This window comes from Drosophila novamexicana, unplaced genomic scaffold (assembly GCF_003285875.2).
Source record: "Drosophila novamexicana strain 15010-1031.04,08,12 unplaced genomic scaffold, DnovRS2.1 tig00001692-arrow-arrow-pilon, whole genome shotgun sequence".
Classification (NCBI taxonomy): Eukaryota; Metazoa; Arthropoda; class Insecta; order Diptera; family Drosophilidae; genus Drosophila; species Drosophila novamexicana.
In genome coordinates this window covers 77,551-93,675 of record NW_020824877.1, presented here as the reverse complement: position 1 = coordinate 93,675, position 16,125 = coordinate 77,551, and the positions used below count along the sequence as shown (strand labels likewise).

The window sequence follows — 16,125 nt, the reverse complement described above, 5'->3', positions numbered from 1 at the left end:
GTAAATCACAAAAAGTTTTAAGTATTCATATGTCTGTATAAGGTATATATAGGTATAACTCTGATAAGTCGAGTAGTTTGAGTTGAGAACAATCCAGTTAAATCCAGTTACCTTCATTACGAAGGTATATACATATATAAAATTGAATCGGTCTGATGAGGAACTAAGCCTGGATTCGTATACATCGAGAACGAGTTCTTGAATCTCGATCCGTTAACCGAACCTATTTGCGGAATCCTTAATCCCTATTCCTCCTCAGATGTATAGACATGAGAGCTACGAGAGTTACGATTCAAATGTAAATAAAAAAAAGAATAGGTATTTGTATTTGCCATAATAGATAAACCAGAGTAGTTGTACAAGTAAGTGCCGTTATGCTACATGGGGTAGGGTAAACAATATCGATACGAACTATGATTAGTATTTGGACAATATATATATATATATATATACATATATAATAGATAGGTATTGGTAAGTATCTAAGCATGTGTGCATATTCATGTATATATATATATATATATATGTATATAGTATAGGTAATCAGCTACTAGTAAAAACTCTTAACTAGGGAATATAGCCAGAGCCCGAAGTCGAAAATATGGACACGTAATGCTCCCGGTATTTCGATATGATACGAATGCTTAATGCTAAGTAGAGGCTACTCTTAGGTTCTATAAGATAAACTAGATATGATTAGTGACAAAAAAAAACTGGTTGGTACATTGAAGACTAGACTATACATGGGGCTAGGTCTGGAACTGGAACTGGAACTGGAACTCGGTCTGCGGCTGGGTGTGGATCTGGGGCCTGCAACTTGGGATGGGGCTCGTAGGTGGTTAGTTTAGATAGTTCGACGACGAAGTTGTTAGAGTGTGACTAGTATTGGTTTATAATTGGCTTATGAGTACTCTGATTGCTTTCCTGCAGCTGAACTGGTTCCGGAACTCGTTCCGCAACTGGCAGCAACTGTTGCTGCTGCTTGCGCGGTCAAGCGACAATATCGCTACCGGGATTGTAGCCAAAGTAGTTGAGATTAAAGTCATCGCTGAAGAGCACCTCCTCCTCGGACGGCTCCACCTGGTGCGACATCTGTATGCCCAGCTCCATGGGATCAATCTCGGTGATGTAGTACTGCGAGTGGCTGAGCGAATGTTGCTGTTGGTGCTGCTGTTGCTGCTGCTGGCGCAGTCCGCTCTCGTTGACCACGACGTCCTTGTGTATGGGATTGAGATAGTCTGCGGGAAGCAAGGCGCACATTTATGAAGAGACCGAAGCGAGCCGCGAGAAGCGGAGCTACTCACCATTGTCGAGCAGCACGTCCTGGTAGGTGCTGATGATGGAGTTGACCGACTGCACCTCCACCTCCCGATGGATGCCGTTCAGTATCTGGCCCGCCGTCTTGCGCAGCTCCTCGTCGCTCAGCAGATCGCCGAAGGGCAACAGGCGCTGCGGATTGTTGTGCGTCTGTGATGTGGGCGATGGCTCGCTAGGCGCATGCTGCAGCATCTCCTGCGTCAGCGCCGCAGCAGCTGCAGCTGCCTCATCGTAGATGCAGCTCGATTGCTGCTGCGGCTGCTGCTGCGGCGACTGGCAATGTTGCTGCTGCAATTGTTGCTGCTGCTGCTGTTGCTGCTGCTGCTGCTGCTGTTGCATTTGCTGCTGATGCTGTTGTATGCGCTCGCGATTGATCGATTCCATTTTGAAGAACAAATCCAAGCGTTGCTTTTTCTGCAATTCAAACAGTTAGGATCGCGCGTGCAGTTCGTGCTTGAGCGTACTTACATGCTCCCAGGCGAGCACATTCTCCGCGGAGTCGCCGCTGGATATGGCCCACAGGTGGCCGGCGCCTTGGGGCGCCTTGACGCCCTTGCGAAAGTGCGGATTGATGGACAGATTGTGCCGCACCGAGTTCTTCCAGCGATCGTCGTTCGATTTGTAGTACGGAAAGCGATCGCTGCACGAAAGCGAAAGGGACAACAACATGGACACAATGAGAGCAGTACCAGAAGAGAGAGAGAGGGGAAGAGAGAGAGAGAGAAAGAGAATAATTAGCATCGCTTGCTTGAGCACGTTTCGCAAGTTCTCTCAAAATCGATATTTATCGATATAGTATCGAAAGTGATCGAGGATATACCAAATAATTGGCTATAGGCTATTATATTTTATGGTATAGGCTTTTATATTTAAGATTTTCTGATGCTTCTCAGATGACTTCTTCTAGGCATATATATGCACATATCTATATAAACTTGGCACGGTTCCAAAAATGTATTTGTGTATAGATAACTTCGGGCTGGCACATCTCGTGATAAACTTATACTGTCCACTACAATGATTGCCTTTGAAGGACAGGATATCAGAGGGTAAATGACACATTCTCACATATCTGCAAGCCCATAGAAAAATGTCTAGAAGGGTATAGAATCGTCGGCTTGACGAAGATATGCTTACTTTTTTTCGCTCTTCGTTTTTCTTTTCCCTGCTTGGTCCGAGCGCGGATTGGTCAAAAGTATGGGCCAGAGAGGCATCCGATTGGCCAGCCGTGGTCCGAACCTACCCCCAATTGTTGGCCTGGTCGGGCTGCTCGGACTATTAAAACTTTTTGACCAGTTGCAATTAAAGTTTGAATACGGAGTCAACCAGGCAATTTACATGGAACACGTCATGGCACGCCACTGCGGCAGAGCCGCCATACAGCTGGATGGGGGGCGGGAGGCGGGAGGCGGGGACATGGACAGGGACACGGACACGGACAGCGGCAGTGGCACAAATTATGCGTCGTTTTGTAGGCAGTCACGAACAGGCGATTTGGACGTGGAGCGAAAAAAAAGGAATGGAAAGGAAAGGAAAGGAAGGGAATGAAGAAAATGGAGTAGCTGGCGGGCAGGTGGCTGCAGCTGAAGCCAACCCCTGCAGGCTGCCCGACGCTGGCAGGGGTTTAGAGCTATATAAAAGGAAACTACGTCGACCGGAAAGGACATCGCGTGCCAAGCGCGCTCCCACTCTGGGCAGGAACGACGCCAACGCAAGCCAGCCAGGCCAGCTGGGGGCCGGGCTGGGCAACAAAATGGAAAGTATTTCACAGAGCAGGGGAGAGCTAGGAGAAGGGGGCTTGGTGCACACGCGCCAGGTCCGAAAACAACCCCCGCAGCAGCAGCAGCGGCAGCAGCAGCGCTTTGTCATTGGTTAACTGCTGCTGCTCCCTGCCGGCAATCTCTCGCCTCCATCCGTTCCGTCGGGCAACTCCTACTCCGAGCTAAAAAGCAATCCAACAATTTTTTTGTATTTCAACACGCGAGGCGCCCATTGTGGGCCGCATATATATATATATATATATAGGCATATATCTATATAGATTTACTTCCTCCTTGTTTTTTTTTGGGTAAAAATGACGACTCATAAATGAACTGGAACGGAATGAAATGGAATGCATAAATCTAAGCCTGGGCTCTACGCCTGACGCTTGTCTGGCTCAAGTTGAAAGGCAGCGTCAGGCAGCTCCTTAATGATCCCTCCACCCCCCGCCCCCACCCCCCCCTGATAACTGTCATTCGGATTGCCACTCCCTCCGCCCACGCAGACGTCATGACGCATCAGCCAAGGCACACGCCCAAAAGGATGGCACTTCAAATTGGTTGAGTGGAGCGAAGCGAATGCAGCTTGGACTTGATTAGAAGCCGGCTCCAGGCCCACGAGGTTCACTATTTTACGCTAGAAATTCGTAATAAATGGTTTCGTATACAACTCGGTACTGGGCATTGCGAGCAGGGGGGCGGGCGGGCGAAATATGAGAACCTCATATGTGTGTAACACATTTAGCTGACAGTTTTTTATTCGTTATCATACCCTATACCTCCTAAGAGGGCATGCTGAATATGTGAGAATGTGTGTAACAGGCAGAAGGCAGCATCTTGGATCCCATGAAGCAGATATGTAGGTGTGTTTCATGTTCCTCTTCTTTTCGATCTTAGATGCTGAAACAACAGCTTGAATATCGATACATATCGATAGTCAAGAGATCGGGAAGCTATCTATCAGAGGTCGATACATATCGAGAGTCAAGAAATGGGCAGAATGTTTCCTGATCTATGAATGTTTGTCTTCTCTTCAATCTCAGCGATAGAAGCTGTCAATATATCGATAACATCGGAAGTCAAGAAATTGGGGAGCTAACCTGGATTCCATAAAGTATCAATATATATCGATAGTCAATGGAAGGGGGCATATCTTGAATGCCATGAAGTGTATAAGAGTATTTCCTGAGCTATGCATGTTTGTTTTCTCCTCGATCTCAGACATTGAAGCGGGCAGAGTATCGATACATATCGTTCATCAAAAGATGAGTTAGCTATCGTTATCAGAAACTTGTGCTTTGAGTGAATTGACTTTGAGTCTCGATTGTGGTTTAACGTTTGATATGCCGATAACAACTCCATCTTTTGAATATCGATAAATATCGATTGTCTGCTTTTGTATGAGCATATCTCTGAAAACATATACATATATATATATATAGACAGACTTGACTGTTGATACTGATACAGATTGATGGAAAAAATCGATCTAAAAATCTGGTATCACATTCTTCAAAGATTTTAGCTTGTTTCCAACAGAGCCTTACGATTTAATTGTTGTGTCACATTATGCTGCGACTAGTCGGAAGATTTGACTCTAACGAGAAGACATTCAGCATATATATATAAGATATCCATTCATACCCAATATGTTATAGGGTATTTGCAGATTTATATGTACTCAAGAACTTCGATATTTTTGGTGCAAAGTGCAAAATTGGTTTGTTTTCTTCATGTTTGGCATGTTTAAGTTATTGTTAGACTCCCTCCGAAATGTGGGCACTGCGAAGCACCCAAATGTACTTGTAAAATTATAAATACGAAATACGGCAAATGGAAAATGGGAAAATGGTAAAATGGGAAAATTGTTGCCAGTCATAGTTGGATGTTGTGTAGTTTATGGAGCTGCATGTCTAGCATGGTTTAATCATGCACTCGGTGCCCCAGGCCAATCGATAGGCCTTATTGTGGGCGCTTAGACAGTGCTACACAAAAGCGTTCGTACACACATTGCAAAGGGTTTTTGTGCAAATGCATGTGACAGGCAGAAGCATCACCCAACCCAAAAAAAAGAAAATAATATACATATGCATATTTGGAAGACGAGTCGATCACGCCGTTCTTCGGTGTGTATCGATTTCAGACTAGACTCTAGTACATATAAATATATAGCCTAATTCCACAGTTAACATTTAATACATTTTCTGTGAATGTGAAATATGTTGCTTGTACGTTTTCCCCTAATAGCCTAGTTCCACTGTCAACATTTTATACATTTTCGGCGAATGTTTCCCAAAGAAACCACATAAGCATTTGCACAAAATGTTGGTGCTGGCCAATGGAATCGCAGAATGTGCTGTTCGTAAATGTAACACAATGGAATCAGGTTAGATAATTGTCGATTTTAAGACTTGGTTCTAAGCCTTATAAGAGCTATATACTGTAGGCTCTCGTATGGGAAAAAACTGCTGAATTTGGATAGGCAAAGCCTTGCATGTTGTTGGATCGGATCATAAGCTCCGAAGTTAAACGGGAATGTATTTGCCATGCACGATGTGCATCTAAGGTTGAGGGTATCTGCTAGTCGATCAATGTGTGTGCCTTGTTCTCTCTCTCTCTCTCCCTCTCTCTCTCTCTCTCGCACTTGTCGAATTGTCAACGTTGCTTGCAGCGGGTGCTCACAGCGTGGGCGGGGCGGTTGTGTGTGGGAGGGGGGAGGGGGGGGAGGGGTGGCAAGAGAAATAAAATCAAATATCCACTATCAACATTGTCATCATTGTCAATGAATTGAATGACTGAGTTCCCATTCACATTCGCATTCGCCTTCAGCTTTTGGGCCTCGAATCAAATTGTCGAAACACACGGCATCGGGCTCCCGGGGCAATCCACCCGAGAACCCCCTTGCCCTTTAAAACGAAGCTATCATATAGAATAAACTCGATTTGATCCTTGCGAATTTTCAGTTTTATTTCATATACATATATATTTTGATTGTCTCGGTTTCGATTTGGGTTTCGCAAATAATGCGAGTGGTCGAACAGGCAGCCGGACTGACAGGCTATCAGCAGGCGCTTGTGTGTTGATATGAGTGGGTGGAGAGGGGGGTGGTGGTGGGGTTGGTGGATTGGGCTTGGGCCAACTGTCAGCTACTCGCAGCCTATTGCCCTGCTGTCCAGCCCCGGCCTGCTGGCACCGTAAATTGAGTTTGAATTTGAGTTGGCCCGCTTTGTGTCCGGGCGGAGAGTTCGGGTTGCGGGCGCAGCAGTTGCCTCTGGACTGGGTCCGTGCCAGAGGCTTTATAAAGCATTCTGTCTGATAGGCTGGCGCTCTAGCTGGTCGCTTGGACTGGCTGGCTGGCTGGCTGAATGGCTGCCTGACGGGCTGGTTGGCTGCCCGTGCCGTGTCGGGGCGTGCCTGGCACGCAAGCCAATACACACACACACACACACACACAAACACTCTCACACACATTTACATTTTTGACATGGCGCCCAGAAGCTCCTCGCCGTTCGGGCAACCAGTACCCCAGACTGGGCAACTGCTTCTCTGGCGGTTTGTTTCGAGTTGATTTCGCCTCTTCTTGTTTCACAACATGCATATATATATATATATATATATATACATTTATATATAAATGTATTGCAGCTCAGTTCATAAATTGTTGCGGCTGCCATGCCCCTTCGCCCCGCATCTGCCCCTCTGTCGCAGCAGTCGCCGAAATGTGCAAAATTTATGGATTTATGGCAGCCAAAGTAGTTGCCTCTGCGCTCAAGTCAAGAAAACTTTTTAAATAGCAAATGGGGCGTAACTGGCCACGCCCACGAAAAAAAAAAACCCAGAAGCCAGCACAAGCAACGGGACAAACTCTGTCAGCTGCCCATTCAAGATGTCCTCCACAATCAGAGAAGCATTACTTATTTCTCACTTTTATGAATTCATTTATAGATTTAGATATGATAAGAAAGCGATTATAGATCGGAAGAGAAGATTTTAATTAGATATATAGAGAAGCAAGGGTATAGAATGTATGTACGATTTGGCGAATAGTGGAGCTCGTCTTTGGCAGACTTTGGTGAAGAGCAGAAAACATTTATCCAAACAAAAACTCATACTGTGATATATATGATCTGGTATACTATATTATATAGAAGTCCCATGCAAAGAAGATACATTATACATATGACTTGGTATACTATATGGTACGGCATATGGTATATGATATGATATGGTATATGATATGATATGATATGATATGCTATGATATATATGGTATATTATATATATGATATGGTATACTATATAATATAGAAGTCCCATGCTAAGGAGATTTTACAAAGATCAGTGAATATGTTTTCAAAAACCAGAACATTTATCCGAACAAAAACGGATATATATATGATATGGTATAGTATATGATATGATAATGTTGATATATGATGTGCCATACTATATGACATAGTGTTCATATGTTATGAAGATTTTGCATAGTCTGGTTATCCATGCAAAAACTCTTGCGCTATGATATGTGTGGTGATATGGTATACTAGATGATATGCTATGATTCATATGTTGAGAAGAGATACAAAAACTCAAACTATGATTCATGTTATATGATATACCATATATATGATATGATATATGCGAAGTGGTAATGATATGATATGATATGATATAATCTGATATGCTATCATATAATAAGATATCATATAACTAATATGATGCTCTCTATATTCCATTCTATAGAAGTCCTATATCAAAAAGATTTTCCAAATAAGTTGAGAGTTAGTCAGAGTAAGGGAAACAAACAAGTTTCTCAATTTTCGACCCAATAAGCTATAAGAAGAATCTGCAAGAGTTTTGGCGTGAAGAATCGAACTTTCTGCTCACTTTTCTTTCAGCTAAAAGCTCCTCTCTATATATATTGGATTCGGGTATTTCTCGGTTAGCATATTTAGTGGGAACCTTTTTGCGTTCCAGATCCTGCACAACGTCTCCTGCCTAATGCAGCCTGCACCCTGCACCCTGCACCCTGCACCCTGCACCCTGAGTCCTGTGCAATGAGCCATGATCCGCATCCAATAAACACTCAATATGTAATTCAAATTGACCGGAAGAGCAGTACCGACTGGATCGGAGTCGTGCACGAGCTGGGACTATGGGTTAATGGGTTGACCGAGTAATTGCTGGAAATTGTGCGCCGAGTTGCGCTTGTCAAACACCTGATCCTGATGCATTGAGGCGTGTAAAAGGTGTAGAAACTCCGGAAAAGAGTCGAAGCGGGCCCTAAAACGGCGGCAAACGGCCAACCCCGCCAATTAATAATTATGCTAGGCATATGTGTGCGTGTGTATATAAATTTCATGGGCAATTGCCACACACACACACACACACACACACGCACACACACGGAGAGAGAGGTTGCGGGGGTTCGCGTGGGCGATTTGCTGCAATGTTTGCGCAGGCGCCCTTTTTTTTTGCCTTGAACGCGTCCCTGGCGATTGCAGCCCCCTTCGCCTAGCTGTGCGCCAACCCCTCGGCAAACCTCCACCCCCCCCCCCCCTCTTGCTCCACCCACCCTCCCAGGCACTTTGCTGGCGCCCACAAAGTAAATTTGTGAATGGTTAATGAAAACTTCCCAAAAAAAGAAAAGTTCACTAAGCAGGCGCGAGGGAGGCGAATCTATGAGGGGGGTTGGTGAAGGTGGTGAGGGGGAGAGGGAGGGGAGTTGGGATTTGGTCGGTCTGCTGGCTCATTACATTTAATGAACAGGTTGCCCGAGCTGCGGCCTTTGCCCCAACCCGCGCGCAGCTGATGGGTAAATGTCATAAATTGCTGGAGCAGAGGCAGAGGCAGGGGCAGGGCTATGGGAGGCGAAGGTGGGCAGGGTTTCTATATACATTTACATATATAGGATATTTACACGCAACATTTTCGCTGTGGCTTCAAATATTTACAGTGATTCCCCCTCCCCGCGCCAGATTGGGCTGCGACTAGGCCTACAACTTTGACAATTTGTGACCTCCTCACCCCCTACTGAAGCAGGAGGGGCGGGGGGGGGGGGGGGGGGGGGGGGTGAGGCAGGTGGCAGGGGCTAAATTAATGAACCTTGAAAAATGTGTTAAAAGTTTTTTATTATTGTCGTCATTTTTATATATGGGTGCATGGAAAGTTCCTTTTGGGGCTTTTCCCAGTTTCTGGTGAACCCCCCCCCTAACCCCTTGTAGAGGGTGGCTAGGGAACCGAGGCAGTCGGTAAAACGAAACGAATATGCATTACCAATTAAAAGTTCTCGAACTAAAACGAAAATTATTCACTTCCAATTGAAGGAATTTCAGCTCAGCGAACGCAAAGTATCCAAAAGAATCTTTTCGTTTTTTCTCAACCTTCGCAAATTGTTGGCATTCGCAAAACGGGTTCGAACCAAGCCAGTTCAAACCCTGAATTTCAGCCAATTTTCGAGGGAATCGAAGTGCGAATCAAACCTTGCTTTTAAGCTCTTGCAGAGGGTATTATTCTAGAGAGTATTCCATATAACTGTTTTCCGCTCATTTTCCACTGTTTCGGGTGGAATTTCCCGAAACCCCGCCTCAACGTTCACGTGTGTTTCTGTATGACTCAATATTCTGTTTTTTCTTCTCAAACTCAGCACTTACGAGTTTCTTTCCCCTTGAGCTTATGTCTGCAAAGCCCCAAAACAAATGTCTAGAAGGGCATTAAATCTTCGGCGTGCCAAAGATATATCCCTACTATCTAGTCTCTCCACATTTCAGTTATGCAAGAGATAAAATGTGAAACGCTTCTGGTGGTCCATAAAAAAAGGTTCTACAAGATAAATTGGAATAAGTAAGGGAGCAAAACTATAAAAATATAAATGGATATTATTTGAAAATAAAATATATTGCACGGGCTTGAACGTGAATCACTTTTGAATATCTTCATTTTGCAATACTTATTGTATCTACCCCTAATACTAGGGTTAAAGCGTAGAGATCTTGATATAGGAAGTAACTTGTTGAACTACAACAACAACAACAACAACAACAACAACAAACAACTGTGTTTTTAGAATCAAAGCGAATGCGAACGCAAAGACACAAAAAGTACAATATGAAAATGGCAAAAAAACAAAGAACTTGGCAAGAATTTTAACAGGTAATAAATTATTGGAGCTGGCAAGTTTTTAGCACTATATTTGTTGTTGTTGTCGGTTGTTAGCCAAACATAAATAAAATAAAAAAAAAAATAACAAGTAAGAGGTTCAAGTCGGGAGCTCCCGACTAGGGGATACCCTGAACCCTATTTTATAAGCTATATGTCAAATTTGATGACTCAGCTCTTATTATTTAACAAAATTGCCCAAAAAACAGGATATCGATATCGATTTTTATCGATTGCTTGGAAACGGAGCAAGTTATCGATTATCGGAAACAAACTCGATCTGCGCGGGAACTAGGAGCATCTACAGTCTCTAGCTCTTATAGGTTCTGAGATCCTTGCGTTCATACATACGGACGGACGGACGGACAGCCAGGCGGACATGGCTAGATCGACTCGGCTATTGATGCTGATCAAGAATATATATACTTTATGGGGTCCTTCTGCCTGTTACATACATTTGGCTTTTGCACACATACAATATACCCTTATACCCATTTTTAATGGGTTCAGGGTATAAAAATAAAGGGCAGTAGAAGAGGAAGCCAAGGAACAGGAGAAACAGGCAACAAAAGTGGCCAACGGGAATGCGCCAAGAAATGCTTGAGATTTGTTTAATTACATCCGGCATTGCTGCACACACACACACGCACACACACACACACACACCTGCACACACACCTGCACACACACCTGCACACACACCTGCGAACACCTGCACACACACCTGCTGATGCCCCCGCCCCCCGCACACACAGCAAATGCTTTTCCACCCCAGCAAAAGCCAACTCAATGTGGGTGGATGGGATGGGCAATGGGTGGTTGAGGGTGGTTGGGGGCTGGCTCGACTGGCTGAAATCGTGGATGTTAACGAGTACTTACGATATCCATTGGTATATGCCCGACACCGTCAGCTCACCCTTGTCCTCGAGGGCGTATTCGATGAGTTCCGTGTATGTAAACGGTGGTTTCTTTGGCCTGCTTGTTTTGCGGTGGTTGGTTCGTTGTGCGTGGGGATGGGGGGCGGGCGGGTTTGGTTGCGGGTGGCCACGTTCAGCCACATCGATTGGCGCCGCATCGCACAAGAGAGCCGCCGAGCGAGAGAGAGAGCGAGCGAGAGAGAGAGAGAGAGAGAAGAAGAGAGACAAAAAATACGTCAAATAAATATTTATTAAAATGGAGTTGCGTTCGGTTAAGCGGCTTTCGTTTAAATTCCGCAAAAATCTACAAAAAAAAAAAAATAAATTTATAAACTAAATGTTAAACTTAATCCAACTTGTAAAGCTCTCAATATAAGGCACAAATTCCTGGCAGTGGACAAGCGAAAGCTCGCAAGTGTTTGGAGAAAAATCAACAAAATGCCAAATCCCTCGAATAGTCTTGACGGAATTTTGGGAACTTTCGGAGACAAAGACAAATATTTATTTTTATCATTTTATTCTTAGATAATATGCTGCACAGCATCGAAAATAGAAAATATCCTAAGTCTACGGCATAGTTCCTGGGTTAAGCCCGAAGTATTATTTATTATTCCTGTGTTAAGCCCGAAGTTTTTATCATAAATGTTTAAAATGCTTCGAAAAAGATCTGAAGACTTATACTTTACTAATCAAGTCTGGACTTTTTTGATGTGTTGCATTTATCTTGTGCTTGGAAAGGAACTTTATGGATCCATGGGAATAATCTTAGAATGTTGTCTGCATAAAAGCCAAGGCCTTAAGTCAAGCTTAATATAAAGGATTGCAAGTACTTTGATTACGGAGGAAATCGGAAATACTTATCATAGATACAAGATCGTATTGTGGTAGGTTTCCAATCTGAGATCTTTCTACAAGGAATAATCTTACAGCTTGAATCTTGGCTACAGATAGATAGAAGATAGAAGCTAAGCCAAAAAAAGCTAAGCCCGATTACTGAGGTCGAGTCTCATATGGGGCATTGCAAGTACTCTGATCGGATTTTATTGCCCGTAGCTGTAATATGAGCCTTAATCTAGTATCCAAAGGAATAGTTAGTTCCTTGCTTGAATGTTGCCTATAGATAGACCACAAACCCCAAAATAACTCATAATGAGAAATGTTGCACAATTATAGGATCTAGTATCTAAACGGATTATGAAATGGAGAGCAGTTATGTGAGCCTCTCCTCAACTTGAAGAAATATTGCTGCACGCCTTGCTCTTAACTGCAGCTCGGATGTTGCCTAAAGTGAAATCAAACCCGACAATAGCTAAATCCAATACCTAAAGTGCCATTCGGTATTTGGAGCTGTTGTTGGGAAGAGTCCCATGCCTAAGGATCTGTATAATATGGAGGATTGTTGAAGTGTTCTTGGTAGGAGTTCGGTAATATGATTTGAAAGACGTTATGATCTAGTATCTGTTATGATAGCTCCGTCTCGGGAGAGCAAATACCTAAGCCTCTCAACTGAGAGCAGGGAATGCTCTTGAAGGAATGCTCTTGAAGGAATACTCTAGCTCCAAGTCCTAAAGTCAAGATTGTTGGTAAGAGCTGTTCTTGGGGCTACCACAGGGTCTTATATTATTCTGACTGGGCGGCGCTCGTACTTACGCCTTGGACGTTGTATCCTCAATGACGACGTGCTCGGCCACAATCATATCGTTGCCATCCATTTCCGAGGTGACCTCCATGACCAGCTCCTCGAACTTGCGGCCAGTTCTGGTCGGTGTGGTTATTGTTGTTGTGTTTGTGGCTACTGTTGCGCCTGCGCTTGTCGTTGTGTTTGACGGAGATGTGCAGCTCTTGGGTGAGCTGCGTCCGCGCGGCTCCAGCTGCGTTGTGTGGCAGCTGAGCGACTGGCTCGAGTTGGATGTGCTCGCCGAGGCGGATGCGGATGCGGGTGAGGCCGAGCTGCTGGGCGATGCGTTTGACATGTGTGCTGTCGCTGTGGGCGTGGCCGCCTCCAGGCCGGCACCGTGTCCATTGCCCAGCCGGGCAGCGCCGCCAACATCCGGCGACAGATGCGGAAACTCATCGAATTTGAAATTTAGCAGCCAGGACAGATTCTTGTCCTCGAAATCCGGCTCCGATTCGCTGGCCGCCGGCGAAGAGCGTCTGCCACAAGCCACGGGCCGACAACCAACCTGAGCCTGTGTCTTCTGCGGAACGGGCACCAAAAAGCTGGCACTGGACACCAGCTCCAGCTGCTGCTGCTGCTCCTGATGTGGCTGTGCTTGCAGCTCCTGCTGCTGCTGCTGCTGGGACGGCGGCGGCGGCGGCAGCGTCGCATTCAGCTGAGAGAAGTCCGCCTGCAGTCCGGAATTGTAGCGATGATCCAGCTCGAGCAGCTCACCCGTCTGCCAGCCGCCGGCATCGGCCTCCAGCGGCGCACTGGGCGGCGCACAGTAGGAGGCGGCGGGCACCAGGAGGCTGCTGTCGTAGGCGAACAGATCGTTGATGAACGAGGCGGCGCCGCTCGATGTGGCTGCGCTGCTCGTGTCCAGCTGCAGCTGGAAGCACATGTCGCCGCCGGCGTCATAGTCGAGATGCCGCTTCTTCCACGGATTCGACGCGAGCTGCTCGTACGGCTCCAGCGGCTGCTGCTCCAGCTGCGTTTCATATTTGCGTTTCAGGAAGTTGAATTCGCACGGCGATTGCAGCGAGTTGCAGTTGTTGTTGTTGTTGTTGCAGTTGTTGTTGTTGTTGTTGTTGTTGTTGTTGCTGGCACTGGGATGCGAGTGCGCCGCGCTGCTGTTCGGCCCATTGACGGGCATATTGACAATCATATTTGATTTTCACCTCACACACACAGAAACAAACAAAAAAGAAGAAGAAGTGCTCAAGAGCTGCAGCAGGCGCCGCAGTAGGAGCAGGAGTAGTAGGAGCTGCAACTAGATGGGAAAGAGTCCGCGCTGGATTCCGTCTCGCGCTGCGACTGGCCACGGAATGCGGCTGGGCGATTGCGTTTGCGTTTGTCGGAAACTTTATTTTTTCTGGCCAGGAGCAACGAGCTGGCAGCAGAGCCTCTGCGATACTGGCAGCAGTAGCCGTGGCAGCAGCCCTGGCAGCAGCAGCGCGGCCTCAGCCTGCGCCTGCTCAGGGCCGCGCCTCTCATTACCCTTGCGCAGTCAGTCAAGCGAAGCAGCTATCGATGACCCCCGACCCAGGCCGCGGCTCCGGCCCACGACCTTTTAGCGTTGCTCAAAGCGCGCGCGCTCTTTACTTTACCCTGTACGCAACAGTTCAATGGGGTCTATTCACCCATCCGTCCGTTTGGCCTTCTGCTGTTGGCAACTTTGTAAGTTCTTTAGCTGTTACAGTTTTAGAGCAACTATGTGTGTTTCTTACAGTTTTAGAACAACTGATCGCATAGCATAAGACTATTGTTAACTTACTCTTAAGATCGAAGCAAATGTCTCTTTTCTCTTGAGACACAGTTAAAAAGGCACCTCGTTCTGGTTACAGTTTGAGAGCCGCTGCTTGCACAGTTTTGAAGCTAGTGTCAGCAGGCTGTCTGCTCATATCTTCAGATTTTCGTAAAATCGGTATTTGCCAAATGTTACAGAAAGTTACCGCCCTAAGGTTACAGTTTTACAGCCACTTTTCTTGTAATCGACCCACCAAAAGCCTTCACTTAGCATTGCGCCTTGCAACAATGTTGATTTTCCAATGCTACAGTTTGAAAGCCACTATTTTACAGTTTTAGAGCAAGAGTCCTGCTAGTTGGCAGGGTAGATTTATAGCCTCCTCAGGGTCAGTGTACTGCTTTGTGGGGGTTACAGTTTAAGAGCCACTGCTCTCATTAACAAGCACTCGCCTTTCAATATGTTTCGAGCTGTTTTCATGCTAGCGAACAGAGTATCGCGCAGTCGGGCACCACCAACGATCCGAGCTAAGTTCTCTCTGGTTCTGCTCGGTCGCGTTTTGGCCATAATCGAACTTGTGCCCGCGCCTGCTGCCTGCCGTCCCTCAGAGGCCCTATCCCGGACATAGCCCATTGCCAATTCGACGACATGTTGACGGGATGGGACGGGTTGGCGGGGCGGGGCGGGGCGGCCATTGAAGCGTCTAATCGCGCCTGCAGAGCGAACACCCTGTCGTAGACAGCCTGTCGAGCTGACTCTCGCACAGGTGTTGCGCAGGATTGGAATGTCTCATGAGTGCCGCACAATTGCCAGGGGTTAAACGGCGACAGAGCGGGAGAGTGGGCGAGACAGCGAGAAAGAGCGAAGAGAGTAGGAGTAAGAGAGACAGAGAGAGGGAGAGGAAGAGAGAAAGGCAAGCTCCCTGAGAGATCTTGCGACTGACAATGGAGCACAAATCCAAGTTCTATTAGATTTCCCTTTTCATACATGTCTAAAATAATATTATGTAAGGTAAGCTAGGGTTTGAACCAAGAAGCTGGTTCAACTGTAATCTGAAATCTTGCAAATGCGACAATGGAGCGTAAATCCAAGTTCCAATAGATATTACTTTTCATATTTGTTCAAAATGATATTATGTAGAGTAGGGTGGGGTTTGAACCAGAAAGCTGGCTCAAATTCAAACTGTAATGATGTCCAAGTATTTTTTGTGCGGATATATATAAGGAATAGATCTGAACATCGCCGACCCCATAAGCTGTATATATTCCTGATCGATCTCCGAAACTACAAGAGCCGGAGACTCCATATTTGAAATATATGTTCTCTTATGTAACTAAGAAAATAAGTTAACTGTGTGCTTTCAATATTTGCCGCCATTTTCATATTATCGATAAATATCGATTTTGAGACATCGTTTTTTGCGCATATCTCGAGAACTATCAGCGCGATATGCATCGGACTTGGTGTTTAGCTTCTCGCAGAGTATACACAAAATAAAAATAGTCAATTTTTTGAATACCTTCCCAATTCTCCATTTTAATGAGAAAAAACGTAGTCTTAAGGATAGAG

At 45.6% G+C, this 16,125-nt stretch overlaps 1 protein-coding gene across 1 annotated transcript; it reads right to left on the bottom strand.

The window, feature by feature from the left end:
- Positions 1–557: 557 nt before the first annotated feature.
- Positions 558–13,977, bottom strand: LOC115768170 (alpha-protein kinase 1). The gene is made up of 6 exons (XM_030712668.1): positions 13,403–13,977; positions 12,803–13,372; positions 11,115–11,210; positions 1,786–1,957; positions 1,305–1,731; positions 558–1,238 (listed from the first exon to the last, which is right to left on the bottom strand). The coding sequence occupies exons 1-6, from the start codon at positions 13,975–13,977 to the stop codon at positions 991–993; spliced, it is 2,088 nt and encodes a 695-aa protein (XP_030568528.1). The 3' UTR covers positions 558–990.
- Positions 13,978–16,125: the final 2,148 nt, after the last annotated feature.